The 14,085-nt window shown below is 39.4% G+C and overlaps 1 protein-coding gene across 2 annotated transcripts; it reads right to left on the reverse strand.

Annotated features, from left to right (window-relative positions):
- Nucleotides 1-1,867: 1,867 nt before the first annotated feature.
- KCNJ8 (potassium inwardly rectifying channel subfamily J member 8) lies at nucleotides 1,868-9,548 on the reverse strand. 2 transcript variants are annotated; one of them, XM_049625178.1, is made up of 3 exons: nucleotides 9,035-9,548; nucleotides 7,745-8,186; nucleotides 1,868-3,562 (listed from the first exon to the last, which is right to left on the reverse strand). In XM_049625178.1, the coding sequence occupies exons 2-3, from the start codon at nucleotides 8,116-8,118 to the stop codon at nucleotides 2,662-2,664; spliced, it is 1,275 nt and encodes a 424-aa protein (XP_049481135.1). In that variant the 5' UTR covers nucleotides 8,119-8,186; nucleotides 9,035-9,548; the 3' UTR covers nucleotides 1,868-2,661. The 2 variants fall into 2 exon arrangements, with proteins under 2 accessions (XP_049481135.1, XP_049481134.1); XM_049625177.1 differs by having other exon boundaries at nucleotides 7,745-9,548.
- Between the last annotated feature and the right edge of the window lie 4,537 nt (nucleotides 9,549-14,085).

A 14,085-nucleotide genomic window follows, 5' to 3' on the forward strand; every position in this document is an offset into this window, starting at 1 on the left:
CTCTCTATGCCCCCTCTCCCACTCGTACTCCGTCTCTCTCTCTCTTAAAAATAAACATTAAAAAAATTAAAAAAAAAGAATATTGTGGCTGCTGTATGAAGATTAGGGTGGGAGTAGAGACTAAATATTTGATATAAAATAATACTTAAATTCAATACATAAGTCAAAATTACCCCCCCCACACACACACACATACACACAGAGTCTTCCTGTTTTCTAAAACTAAATAGTTCCTGAAACTTTTTAGCCAGTTAAATATATTTAAAAAAAAACATAGGTTCTCAAATTCTTGTAGTATTCTAAAACGTTTGTATATTTTTAGGAATTATTACTGTGATCTTTTCTTTAATGTGGACGTCACCAGCAAAATGATGTCCCTGCCTGAGCCATGACTTGACATAGGAGGCCCCATCGAACTTTTTGATTGACTTCCCCATTGAACTGATGGTCGTTAGGTGTTTGGCATTTAGTATTTGGTTGCAGCTGGAAGGGGGATGGAGGAATTGCTCATGCTCCATAGCTAAATTTGCCCCGGTGCCAGGGAATTCTGTATCACTTGGACTCAAAAATCCTGCATTTCAGTCCCACTGACTGTACCCAACACTACCTACCCTGTAGCCTGTGTCACCTCCGCTAACATTGGCTTGTTATGGGGCAGCAGGCAGGCATTATACACAGTCTTACTGTTGGTGTGGCAGCTGCCTTTCTAGGGTCTGCTCAGCTGCCCCGGGGTGAGAGTGGGGGACCTGCACCTGTACCAGAACTGCTACGAAGTCTGATACCAACCTCTGAAACCTCCGTTGGGTGGTCTTAAGATCTATTTTTTTCTTTGGCATCCTTTTCCAAAGATGGTTTAATATTCTAACAATTGGTAGAGCTGCATCTATATATTCTGGGTAATGAGCACCCAGCTTGAACTATGGAGGGAGAGGTAGAGAGAATTGGTCATACTCTGGATGTATTTCCACCGCAGACCTAACAGGTTTTGCTAATGCATGGCATGTGAGGTATGAAAGAGAGGTGTCAAGTATGATTCCCAGGTTTTGGCCTGATTGGAAGAAAGCGTGGGGATAAGGGGTAGGTTTTGTTAGTGAAAATGGAGTGTTTGGTTTCAGGCACGTTTTAAACGCATATGGGGTAACCAGGTGCAGCTTCAAGTACCTGCTTGCTACATGAGTCTGGAGTTCAAAGGAGTGGTTAGAACTGTTCAGAAATGATTAACTCAGTAACTCAACAAACAATTTCCATTCATCGATTAGAATCATGAGTCTTTTGTTTAATTTAGGATTTTAATATATTCGTGATTATCTGCCTATTTCAAATGTTCATAAATGAAGTAAAATAAAATCTCCAAATCTGTGTAAAAGGCTGTACAAGAGCTCAGCTTTCTGATGTTTCTGATGTGAAACAGAGCAAACCCAGAGCCTCTCAACTAAGTGCTTGTCTTTGTGCCCTCATCCCTTCCTTGAAGAAACAGGAGCTCAGGATGATTAACTCAAGCTTTGATAGAAAATATCACTTTAGCAAGTGAAATAAAGCTAAACTTATGTATGGTAGGCCTGAATTCAGGAAGGAAGTATAGTTTTAAGACGGAAGGTTGAAGATTCAAAGAAAAAAGGTTGTAAGATTTCCATGATACACCAGGCTCAGAAAGAAGAGCTAAGAAAACATCTCAAATCTTGGAAGGAAATAAAACCAAAATGAAAGAAAAAGATGTAGTGCCCTTGGAATAACCAATTGCAAAGGCAAGAAGATCTGAGAGGTATCATCACTGTATATCTCTTTCACATGCCTCTAAAAATGCTTTTTTTTCCCCTTGAGCTTTGACTAGGGATACTATTGTGAAAGAGAAATCACAAAACTACAGTGAATACAAAGAAAATATTTTAATAAAATATTCAATACAGTATTTCCCTATGGGGCCTTGTAAGAAGTGAGAAGCCAAAAAAGTAACTGTCACTTTTGGCAATCCAGTCCTAAATGAGACAGGAATGCTCTTACTTTTCTCTAAAGCTCCTTGCCCAGTTCCACCAATAGGCTGCCATCAGGAGGATGAGGAAACCTGCAAAGGTCATTGTGAAGAAGTGACTGAACAGAACCTGTTTAGAAGCAACTAGAGACCAGCAGGTTTTGCCTCAGGCCTCTCACCAGGTACAGTATCTGGGAAAAAAAACAAAAAGAAGGCAACATAACATACTGGTTGATATACAGAAGGTGTTAACAACAAAATTTTGGGTTTCCGCCCTTCATCCTATTCGCATTTCCAGAGTGACCAACAGAAACAGAGAAATCTGTTTTAACCTCTTTTAGTGGTTTTAACCTCTAAGCATTTTGAACAAATCATTCCTTGGCCAACTTTTATATTCAAGGTCTATTATGCAATTCTTGGGTTTCAAATGGAGAAAAATGAGAACATACTGTTTCCTATACATAATATAGCTGCAAATACTGCATGTATGAAACAAGTGTCAGCCATGAATCCTCTGCCTTGTGTGTTACTGTTTATTGACACAGAAAGTGCTGTTGCTTGAATATGAGTATCATCTAGTGCATGAAGATATAGAAGGACAAATTACTGTGTTTCCATTCTGGAATAGTCTGACAGTGCTTTGCACAAACTATCAAAACTTGATAAAAGACTTTCTTGAGGTTGTCTTGCTGTCATGATTCCGATGTGTTTTGATTTCCTTCAGGAGTCATAAATTGCACCTTTGGCACAATGAGGGATGAGTTGTTCCTTCGGATAGAGTTGTTTCTCCTCATAGAATTGTTTCTTCTCATGGAATTGCGCTTCCTCAGAGAATTTTGATGGGATAGTTCACTCTTTTGGAGAGTCTGAATAAGGATGGAAGGCTTCTCATCCAGCTCTCGGGCACTGCACCTTGGAGCAGCTACTTTAACAGTGTTGCCAAATTTGGAGTAATCCACAGAATACACTCCTTCCTCCTCAGTAACAATGGACACAAAGCGATGGCCCCATTGTATCTCCTCGGCGATATAGGAGGTTCTTGCTTGTGTGGTAATGCCAGTAGTCTCGACCACTCCTTCGAGAATCACTATGACCTCTAGGTCTTGGTTGGCAAGATCAGTTGCTGAGATATCATACAAGGGGCTGCGCTTGTCAATCACATGGCAGATGATCAAAGGGGCTACCAGAAAAATGTTATTGCTCTCAATTGGGTTATCAACAGGAATGTCCAGCTGGTGAATAGGCACCACCTCCCCTTCAGGTGTGGTTGTTTTCTTGACCACCTGGATGCGCACTGAGGCACTAATGATCATACTTTTCCTTAGGTCACCCACTCGGAACATGAAGCACAGCTTGCCATTTCTAACGGCAATCACAGCATGGCGGCTGAAAATCAAGGTTTCCGCCCTTCTGTGAGCCTGAGCTGTTTTCATGAAAATGCAACCCAACATGACTGCGTTGATTATCAAACCCACAATGTTCTGGAGAATCAAAACTGTGATGGCCAGGGGACATTCCTCTGTCATCATTCTCCCTCCAAATCCAATTGTCACTTGAACTTCAATGGAGAAGAGGAAAGCAGAGGTGAAAGACCTGTAAGGAGTGATATCAGAAAACGGTGCCATCAGATCAAATTTTGAATAATGAAATAACATGCTAAGCTGAATTTTCCATTTTCTTCCTCCAAAAGCTATTCAATACTTTTGGAAACACCTGGCAACTTAACTTGTCAAATGTCTGATTCTAAACACAAGCACTTTCTCTCTCCCCCTCTCTCATCATAATGCCTCCACTTTCATACTTCTGGGATACAATTCTGTTATTTTCTACATCACATAATGATGGGCCTACTTACATGAAAGCATTAAAAGAATAAGTTAAAATAATAAATACATATTTGTATCTACAGGCATATTTTACTTTGTGAAATACTTTCACAAAGGCATAGTTTACTTGGTGAAACTTTCTATGTTTATTATTTATTGCATATCTGTGTTTAAGTGACTTGAGTCATATGGGAAGGTATTGAGTAATAAATGAACATTTTATTATTTACAACCCTTAAAATCATATTCATTGGCTAACACTTATTGTATACCTTATACAGACAAAGCATGGTGCTTAAAGGTGGTACAAAACACATGACTCAAAAATATTAGTATTTTTAATAAAAAAAGAATGTCTTGCCATTCGGAAAGAAAACTTTTTTTAAATTGATTGTCCCATTTTGTTCTCTAATTCTAGTGAATACTGAAGCCATTAAAGGAAAAATTTGAGAAAGAGATTTGTAAGTGGCTATGTCAAGATCACATAATTAATGAGAACTTGAATTCTGTCACTTCTAGCTTAGTGATCTTTTGAAAGAAGCAAAAGGAAAGAGTGGACAAGTGTCAGTATTTTCTTGGGAAGTTCTTTCAAATTGTACCTCTCTTCCATATCTAGTGCAAACACTGATTTGGTAAGTTCAAAGTTGACTGGGCAAAACTTACAAAAAGCTCTCAGGTAAGTCTGATTTGTTCCCCTGGTTAAGATACACCACATTTGGTTATTCTTAAGGTTAATTTATTCACTTACCCACATAACCTATATTGCCATGGCTTCTTTACATAAACAAGGTTAGTCCTATGTGTGCCCCCAATGCCAATTCCAAAGTCCTCTAATTTTATAGATTAACCATGCGTAGGCTATCTTCCAGAGTATTATCTATCTATAAATGCCATGCACAATGAGTGGGCAAAATGCTTAAACATTTGAATACTGAGTATCCGCACTGCCCTTTGGTGCAACACCATGAGGGGTAAGCATATATGATGCTGTTGATTAGCTTTCCAGTGGAACGTGAAAAATTGCCCTTTTACCCCTTTTGCTGCTAAAAAGATTCATGGAAACCACAATAATTGCTTTGTGCACTAGCTACACAGAAGATGTGTTGTATGATACAAAAACTCGTAAAGATTAAGAATGGACCCCAGGGGAGGAACTTGGATACAGCACTGATTTCTAATTATGTATATGTACTTCATGGAGCAGACTGACGGTGAATATTCCCACGTTTCATTTTAATGGCTTGGGAGATTATTCATATGCTGTATTTTATGTATTGTTTATTTTATGAAAGAATTTAATTCTAAATATTACGTGGTACAAGACCCAGCCTTTTATGGACACCTGTCATGCTAAACACCCTCAGAAGATGAAAGTGTTCAGCTGTTCATTTGTTCTGGTACAGAGGGAGTTAGGCTGAATGAAAGAAAACATGTTGGTTTATTTTCTGACTCATGTTGGAAAGTCATCCACATGAAAGAGAAAGTGAGCCATCCTAAAATGAGAATGGTAGAATGTTATTTGGACATACTGGTGAGTAACCATCACTCTAAGTTGTTTCTAATTTTGATGACATGGTGGGACATTTAACTTACGAAAGGTAAGGAAATGTAAAGAATAAGAAATATTATCAGACATCTTTTAATCCCCTTTGGGAGAGAATGGAGATTTTCCAGTTCTATATTTTTGGTGAAAAAATTTTTATTATGTGCGGTTGGTTATGATTAAACTAAATGTTGAGATGAAGTATAAACAGTAGGAAAATGTTAAAAATAAAATTAGTAAGATTTTAACCTTAAAAGATTTCAAGTTATTTTTTTAGGTAAGAAGCAAAACTAAAAATCAAAAATTGTCATGCTGAGGAGATCAACTTTGTCTCACTGTATTTGAGACGTCATTTCTCACAGTAAATGGAATATTCCTACCAGCAGGAATACATCAGGGTAATGAAAATGCTTCAGAACACATCTTGTGAAAAATAAAAGCTAGCAGTAAAACAGCTTTTAGCAACCAGTGCACTCTATAAAGTTCTTTTTAAAAAATCATCAAAAGGATGTTAGTTTTGATGCTATATCTTTCTAAAATTTTTTTTAACATTTATTTATTATTAAGAGTCAAAGATAGAGCATGAGCATGGGAGGGGCAGAGAGAGGGGGAGACACAGAATCCGAAGCAGGCTCCAGGCTCTGAGCTGCTAGCACAGAGCCAGACGCGGGGCTCAAACTCACAAACCGCTAGATTATTGACCTGAGCCAAAGTCGGGCGCTCAACCAACTGACCCACCCAGGCGCCCCAATGCTATATCTCTAATAAGCTGCTTCATGACTTCTTTTTCACAGGAAAAGCCAAAATATTTGTCTTGTAAATAAAATCTGCCATTTATTTTTGAGGTTTATTGTTTTTTAATCTCTTTTTATGAGTATCTACTGCATGTTTGTTAAAAATTTATCTTGATATGAAATTGGTTCACCAATATCAGTGTCCATAAATTTCTTAAAGAGAAATATTATAGAAAATGATACTTGGCCTACAAATACCTGTTAAACACAATGTTTTGTTTCTTTTATATCCGGTACACTGATGATCACCGACATTTTTCACCTATATTTTCTTTCAGAGAAAAGTTTGTGAAAAGTTCAAGACACAATAATATCTACTTGATGATAAAGGCAATGGATCAATTCAGTATATTTTTCTCTTCTCAAAATCTGAGCTGAAATCTGTGATGTGTGATCTCTGCACACAAATGTTGCATCTCTTCCTGATACGCTGGCATTGAAGGTACTTAGGAAATGGAAGGACGGACAAGGACAAGTTCAAAGTGGGTTTCCGCTTCTGGCAATGGTATGCTAAGTTCAGAAGATTTCAGGGTCAGCAAAGGTCTCATTCTTTACAGCTGCCTGGCAGAATGGTGCTTGTTCAAGTTGCTTTGCTTTGTACACTACGCGAATTTGTAATATTACTCAGAAAATGTCCTGGCAAAGTTTCCAGTATTATTGCCATTGTTTCGCTTCAGAGTGACTATTTTTGCAATCGATATACATGATCTCTTTGCACCTTCCAACAAAAATTAAAGGACAGATCACCCCATCTAATTGTTCTTAGGCCATGTGAAAATATGTTCTTAGGCCAAGTGAAATGAAATTCACTTTACTTACCATTGAAACACTTACAAGAGAAAGAAGCAAAAGCTAGGCAGTCTGAGGAAGGTCTTGTTTTTACTCTATTAAAACTTGTAAAGAAAATCACAACATTAAGGTACTTCTGTATAATCCCTTCCATGAAAAACTTGGATCAATTTCCATTAAAAGTTAATTTTTTTCTAGTTCTGCATCTTAGCATAACCAATGCTAGCAACCAGCTACTATATAAGATACTCTTGATAAAGAAGGGCTTGTAGCTACTTATTTCAATTTTAGTGGATTTTTAACCTAGGACACCTCTCTGCCAGTGTTTTCCCATTTCCCTCACTATTGCTGGAAATGTCATGGGCAAGAGAAATATTGGAACAATATTGCTAGCATTGACACAATATTTTTTGTTGTTCAGAGATATTTACCCGTGGACACTAGAACTATAGCCAGCAGCTTTTTCATACTGAAAACTAAATATGTGCTTTTTCTGAGTGAGGCATTCTGGAATCCTCTGAATCATAACCATTTTTATAATAACCAGTGCAGTATTTTTAAAGCTAGCCAGAGGGATTGAAGCTCCACGTTTGCAGAGACTCCTCATCCATAAAGCTTCCTTTAAAACGATTTTAATGTGTCAGATTAGTTTTTTGTTTGTTTGTTTGTTTGTTTTTGTTTTTTTACTTCTTTGTGCCCAAAGGTACTAAAGGAATGCTTTATTTCACTTTCCACAAAAATAACTGTAAGAAGAGAGCAAGGGCAGTTTCCTATTTTTTCCCACACCGTTTTCAATCCCTGCCTCATCCCACTGCATTCTTACCTGACGTTAGTCACACAAACAGTGGACTCCAAACCACTTTTCTCCATTCCGCTTTTCTCCATGTAAGCGTAGATGTCCCCATGGGCAAAGGCCACGAGCCACCACATGATGGCGAAGAGCAGCCAACTGCAGAGGAACGACATGGTAAAGATGACCAGCGTGTGGCGCCATTTCAGGTCCACCAAGGTAGTGAAGATGTCCTGAAGGAATCGCCCTTGCTCGCGGATGTTCTTGTGCGCCAGGTTGCATGCCCCGCTCTTGGCGATGAAGCGGGCTTTGGGGAGGCGGTCTCGGACGCGCGGCTTGCGCAGATTCTCCGCGGCGATGCGCGCCAGCACATACTCCTCGGGGATGATGCTCTTTCTGGCCAACATCGTCCTGTCACCATAGCCAGCTTATTCACCTGTCTCTGACCTGACTCCTCTTCCCTCGGGACGTCCTCCTGCATAAGGCAAACGACGATTTTAAAACTCCCCCCTCCCCCATTTTCTCACCTCTTCAGTTCTTGCATTCAGGGATATGTGTATACGTTCCAGGTGACCTGCAAAGCTAAGGTATGATTTTATCAATCCCAACACGATTCTAGTTTTTGCGCTTGAGTTCTGGAGTCGCGGAAAAATTATTTGGTACGAATCGGAAGTGTTTCAATTTTCCGTATCGTTATGAACACGGGCAGAGCCTTAGTTAAACAAAACCAGGAGCCGTCCTGTAAACAGCAGGCTCAATGATAATTCCGAGATAAACCGCGTCTGTAGATTAGTGCAAAGATACAAACACGCGGCGTCTATGGTGGAAATTAAAACCAGCTGGGTATTACGATCCACTTATTATTTAGACGATATAGCAATATGAAAAGTACAGAGAGGAAATTCTTCCTCCGTTATTTTTAGAAGTAGGCAGAGAAAAGGCCGTGGCCTCTTGCGCAGTATAAATAACATGTTTAGTGAAATTTGACAAAATAATAATAAGCGATGTGCTATGTAACTTGAAAACGATGAAGAAGTATTTTAAATGTTAAACAAGTATGAACTGCATTAAAAAAAGAGAAAAAAAATCCCATTGGAATTCATAATATTGTAAATTGAAAACTTTACAGCGAAGGCTTCAAACATACAAGCCGCAGGAAAAACCCGGACAATAACCTGCGGATTGCAAGATAGAGTTAGAAGAGTGTGCCCCGAAAAGTCTCTCTAATACTGTAAAACTTGTGCTGTGTTTGGCATTTTAAATCATTTGCGGGGGTGCGAGCAGCCTCCCCCTCCCCTCCCCGGGAGGAGCGTTGAAACTTACAGACTCTGGGCAGCGGGTGCGGCAGCTGCACCTCCCTACACAGGCCGGCCGACCGCGGGCAGGTCCCTCGTTCTCCCATCCCGGCGCGCGGGTGCGGGGACCGCGAATGCCGGAGGGACAAATCCGGGGACCGCGTGTCCTAAGGAGAAGAGTTAAAATAATAAAAGGTGCAACTGAGTCTGAACGCGGGAAGGCTAGAGGAAGGGGGATGGGTGTAGATCTTCCCCTCCCCCGGTTCAGCGCTACTCCCCTGGCCGTTGCAGTGCAAGGAGGAGGGGCTGGGGGAAGAGAACCTTGGGGCTGATGCTCTACAAATCAGCCTCCCGGTTCAGGCTTTGACGCGCGCCAGATCTATGAGGCCGCCGGAGTTGGCGAGATAGAGAAGGGAGGGGAGTGGGGGAAGGCGCAACCCGCGGAGGTAGGGAGCTGGCCAGGGGAGGGGCAACCGGGAGGGGGGGTAGGGAGGGCGGAACCTGTAGGGCCAGTTCTCTTCCTGTAGCGGCGACCCCCCGGGCCTCCAGTTTGACACGCAAGTCTTTAAAAGGCTCCCTGCTCAGGAGGGAGAACTTGCTGAGTCCAAGTTCACTGACGTAAAGAGAATTTATTTTTTATTTTGTAATGTGGGTAGATAACTGGGCTACTTAAGATTGAATAAAACCAGGTATAGAAATCAGAAAACAGTTTTCCGAGGTGTTCACGCTGTGTGCACACATAATGTGCACACACATTAAATTTCGAACTAGTGGGGATGATACAGGTGGAAGATGTTCTGAAACCCAGTAAACTGTTTCTTCACCAGCCAAAGCTAGTTCTCAGGAAGTTAAACGCGCACGTGCACACAGGCACACTAAGACACCCGCCCCCACCCCACCCCCCAACCTACAAAAACAAAAACAAAAAAACATTTGGGGTTCCTTCCAGTGAGAAAGTTTACCCCCAACAAAAAATCGCTGTCAACACTTAGAACTCAGATGGCCATTTTTCAGTAATTGGTTGCTTTCTGAAATGTTGCAGCTTCTCTATCTTGTCTAGATGGTCTGAAAGATAAAACAGAGCAATTGCGCACAAGAAAGATTATACAGTGAATATCTTTCTATAGCTTTTTGAATAGGAGCCAGCAAAGACAAATGTGCTTTGTCCCATAGATCAGGCCTCCTGATTTGGCACTTGTGTTAATGGAAACTTTAATTCTTGGAAATTTCACGTATTTTCCAAGACTCAGGACACAAAGTGTATGGAGAATAAACAGTATGTTCACTTAATTTCCAAAAGACCTAAAATTAGTGTTTAATAATGGCAGTGAAGAACTTTTTCCCATTGTGGATAGATCTTAGCGTCTTTCAGCCTGGGGATGCTGGTCTGTTAGTGGTAGCTCTCCTCTCTACTGATGTTAATTTTTCCAGTAATTTATGTCATAGATTTACTACAAGTGTGTGGGGATCTATTTGTATAGTTAATCCCCTCATTGTTCTATTTTACAATTGAGTTTGGTGTACAACTTTTTCCCTATTATGATTTTAGCTCAGGGAATATTCATTGAACACCTATTTTGTAAAGATTTTTTGGTTTTTTTTTTTTTGTGTATATATATATATATATATATACACAATCATAGTTGCTGTCTGAAGAGGCAAATGGTTGTAGTGAGAGAAATGGGAGTTTGATAATAAATTCCAATACAAGCAAGGATGTGAACCAAATGAGAAAAAGAAATACAACCAAATTGCTATAGGAATTCAAATGAGAGATAGTAAGACAAAGACAATAAGGAAAGCTTCATGGATGAATTGACGTCTGATCCAGTCTTCAGACAACGTATATTTGGGGTATGCAGAAAGGCAAAGATAAGACATTCCACAGAGAGGAAACATCATGAACAAAATTATGAAGTACTGGCAGGAGTGGGCTATGATTTAGTAACAGAAGCTAAATGAATTACCATCGATGAAGCAAGGTCAACAAGATGGCAGGATTAGACACTTGGCGTTCAGTGTTGCCTGGGCAGCCGTGGTCACCACTCTTCTCAACACATGGGTTATTCATGTACTTGTCTCCATGCCACTCCCCCCCCCCCCCCCCCTTAAATGAGAGTTACTAGAGGGCAGGGCTGGGAGTCCTTTACCTCTGGGTCCTAACTAAGCCTCTAGCTTACCACAGCTCAAATGACAGAGGTGCTAACAAAATACTTTGGAATCAATATGTGGAAAAGGTAAGGCTGAAAACCGTATTGGGGACTTGAAAATAAATGCATTGATGGCCTTAAATGCTCAACAAAGGAGTCTGGGCAGTTTTCAATGCATAAGGGTAAGCCATGGAAAGATTTTGATTAGAAAAAACACAGTAAGAGTCTGATTTAGTAGGGTTGATCAGGAAGCAGGGGCTATGATGGCTTTGGGAAGTGCATTTCTGAGTAGAGTCCCTTGGGCTCCAAAACTCTGTGATTGGCAGAGGGAGATACTGGAAACTATTATATTAATTAAAAAAGGAATTGCGGTCTGGGGCTGCTAAGCAAATATATACAAAAAGAATGTTACATAGAATCAGTAGTGGGAGAGGGAAAAGTCAGAGCTGACTGTGATATTTACTGTGGTGACAGAAAAATACAATTGACACTTGAACTGCATGGGTTTGAACCACACAGGTCCACTTCTAGGCAGTTTTTTCCCGATAAATACAATACAGTACTGTAAATGTATTTTTCTTAATAACATTATTATTATTTTCTTAATAACAATTTATTTTCTCTAGTTTACTTTATTGTAAGAATACAGTATATAATGCATATAATATACAAAATACACGCTGTTTGTTATCGGTGAGGCTTCTAGTCAAAGTAAGTGATTAGTAAAGTTTTTGGGGGTGTCAGAAGTTATATGTGAATTTTCAACTATACATGGGGCCGGCACTTCTAACCCCCAAGTTGTTCAAGAGTCAGCTGTATTTATTATTGATCGATATCTAGTTTCTCTCCTTTTTGATCTTCCTATTCTCATATTATGGCCCAAATAGTGAACATTTAAATTTACCTTTGAGAAGCTTGTTAAAGAAATCAATGTTTTAAGAACACATTTACTACTTAAGGCTTATTTTATTGGTCTACTTGTTTAATCATTATTTTGCTGTCATCCACTAACAGTTACATGTGTTTTCTTTACTCTTCAATAATTTTCCTATTTGTTCTTCGATTAGTGAAGACTAATTTGTGCTCCACTCTTGAGGAGACCAGTAATAAGTTTAGAACAGAGCTAACTTTTAAAATCTTGTGATTTTCTTGACTTTAAGATGTTAAAAATTCTGTTAGAATCTGCTCATGTTGCATACCAGAGGAATTTATGTGACTGGGAAGCAATTCAAGGATATCTGTTCACTTTTAAGTAAACATCTGTTAGGTTCCTTTTAGACCCTATGAGCATTTTATTTGTGAATAAAGAAGTTTATGCAATTCCTAATTTTTCTGAAAAAAAAAGTTTGTCAGGTGCCTTCAAACAAGTGGAGAAAGTATTAGGTTGATGCTTTTCCCAGTTGTCTATGGCTTTGATTATCAAATATAAATCGGTGAAATCCTTGAAAGTACTCTCTAGATAAAGGGTGAAGTCCTTGCATTTAATGTGCTTGCCTTTGACTAGACTTGTGAATATCAAACTCTTGGATTTCCTGAGCCATATTAGACGTAAGAATTTGGAGAGTCTTCAACATGACAATGGAAAGGATTCATGTTAGCAGCCCAAGTAACAGTTGGTCTATTTGCTTGGTATGCTGCCTTATTAGTGTCCTCATATAAACCACTTTGGAACACATTGCTTGGGAATCAGCTTAATAAAACTCTTACATAAACTAGTAATCAAAACAGCATGTTATAAACTCACTTTTTTTTGAGTTATCATGAAATGGCAATGACAGTATAACTCTTCTTACTTATCTGTTCCAATGAGTTTAGAGACCATTTCTTTTTGAGATGTGTATCTATTTATGTACAAAAAAGTCTCCCTGTCCTTGAAATTAGGTCACCCCATTTCTTCAAGGATATCCATCAGCACCATTCATGAAAAAGAATCCACCCAGCTTGCATGCTCAGCTCCTCAAACTTAAGGCAGCTCAAGGTGTGGATCCACAAGTCAGGAAGGGAGGCATTCGTAGTAATCACTACCTTTTAGTACACATCTAGGTGAACAAAACAGCCTCTGTGCCAAGGCATTCTTGGGGAGGAAGCTGTTAGCAAACAAGTAACTGAGTAATACATTGTGTAGTTATCAATGGTGTCAAGATTTATAAGGAGAATAAAACAGAAAAGTATTGAAAGTAACTGGAGCCAGAAATGGACAATTTTACATACGGCTCAGAAAAAGCCACTTTAAGAAGGGGGAATTTGAAGGAAGGATTAGCCAGCTGATCAACAGGGGGAAAGAGTGCTTCAGGCAGCTCAAGAGCAAGTATAAAGGAAATGGTTTGGTGTATTCAAAGAACAGGAACAAGATCAAATATAGAAAGGAGAAGAGGAAAAACAGACAAGTGGGGGGAAAGTGGCAAGAATATTCACTTATCTATCCACCCCTCCATTTACCCAAAGCATAGAGAGTCTGCATATACTAGGCTCTGAAAAACATTGACCTAATCCTTTATACAGCTATGCTGGGTTGTTTTCTTCCTTTCACACACAACTCTATTAAAGTATGGCTAAATAACTTACCCCATATCAAATACTTAGTAGATGAAAAGCTGCAACAAACTCAAAACATCTGAACCCAAATCCTGTGCTTTTCTCACTGGACAGTATCTCAAAGGGATGGTTGTTATTCCATCATCCAGCTACATGAGAAATACCTGGTTAACATTATTTTATGCCCCTCTAGGTTTTTGTTGAGCAAGAATAGAATAAGATATAAAATCTTAGGCCCCCACATGAAAATATCTTTAATGAGAATGCTTAAATACTCTAATAAAATAGAGCCTATTTAAAGGTTCCCCTGGAGATTCTCTTGCCCACTCAGGTATAAGAAGCTCACAGAATTGTTATGAGGGCAAGATGACACAATCCATATCAAGCACTCAGA

Source organism: Panthera uncia, chromosome B4 (assembly GCF_023721935.1).
Source record: "Panthera uncia isolate 11264 chromosome B4, Puncia_PCG_1.0, whole genome shotgun sequence".
Classification (NCBI taxonomy): domain Eukaryota; kingdom Metazoa; phylum Chordata; class Mammalia; order Carnivora; family Felidae; genus Panthera; species Panthera uncia.

Bases quoted from the DNA above. Each gene is read 5' to 3' on its own strand.
- KCNJ8 (XM_049625178.1), bottom strand. From the start codon at position 8,118: ATGTTGGCCAGAAAGAGCATCATCCCCGAGGAGTATGTGCTGGCGCGC. The intron at 3,563-7,744 runs GTAAGAATGCAG...CACTCCTTACAG, and splicing joins GTTTGTGTGACTAACGTCAG to GTCTTTCACCTCTGCTTTCC.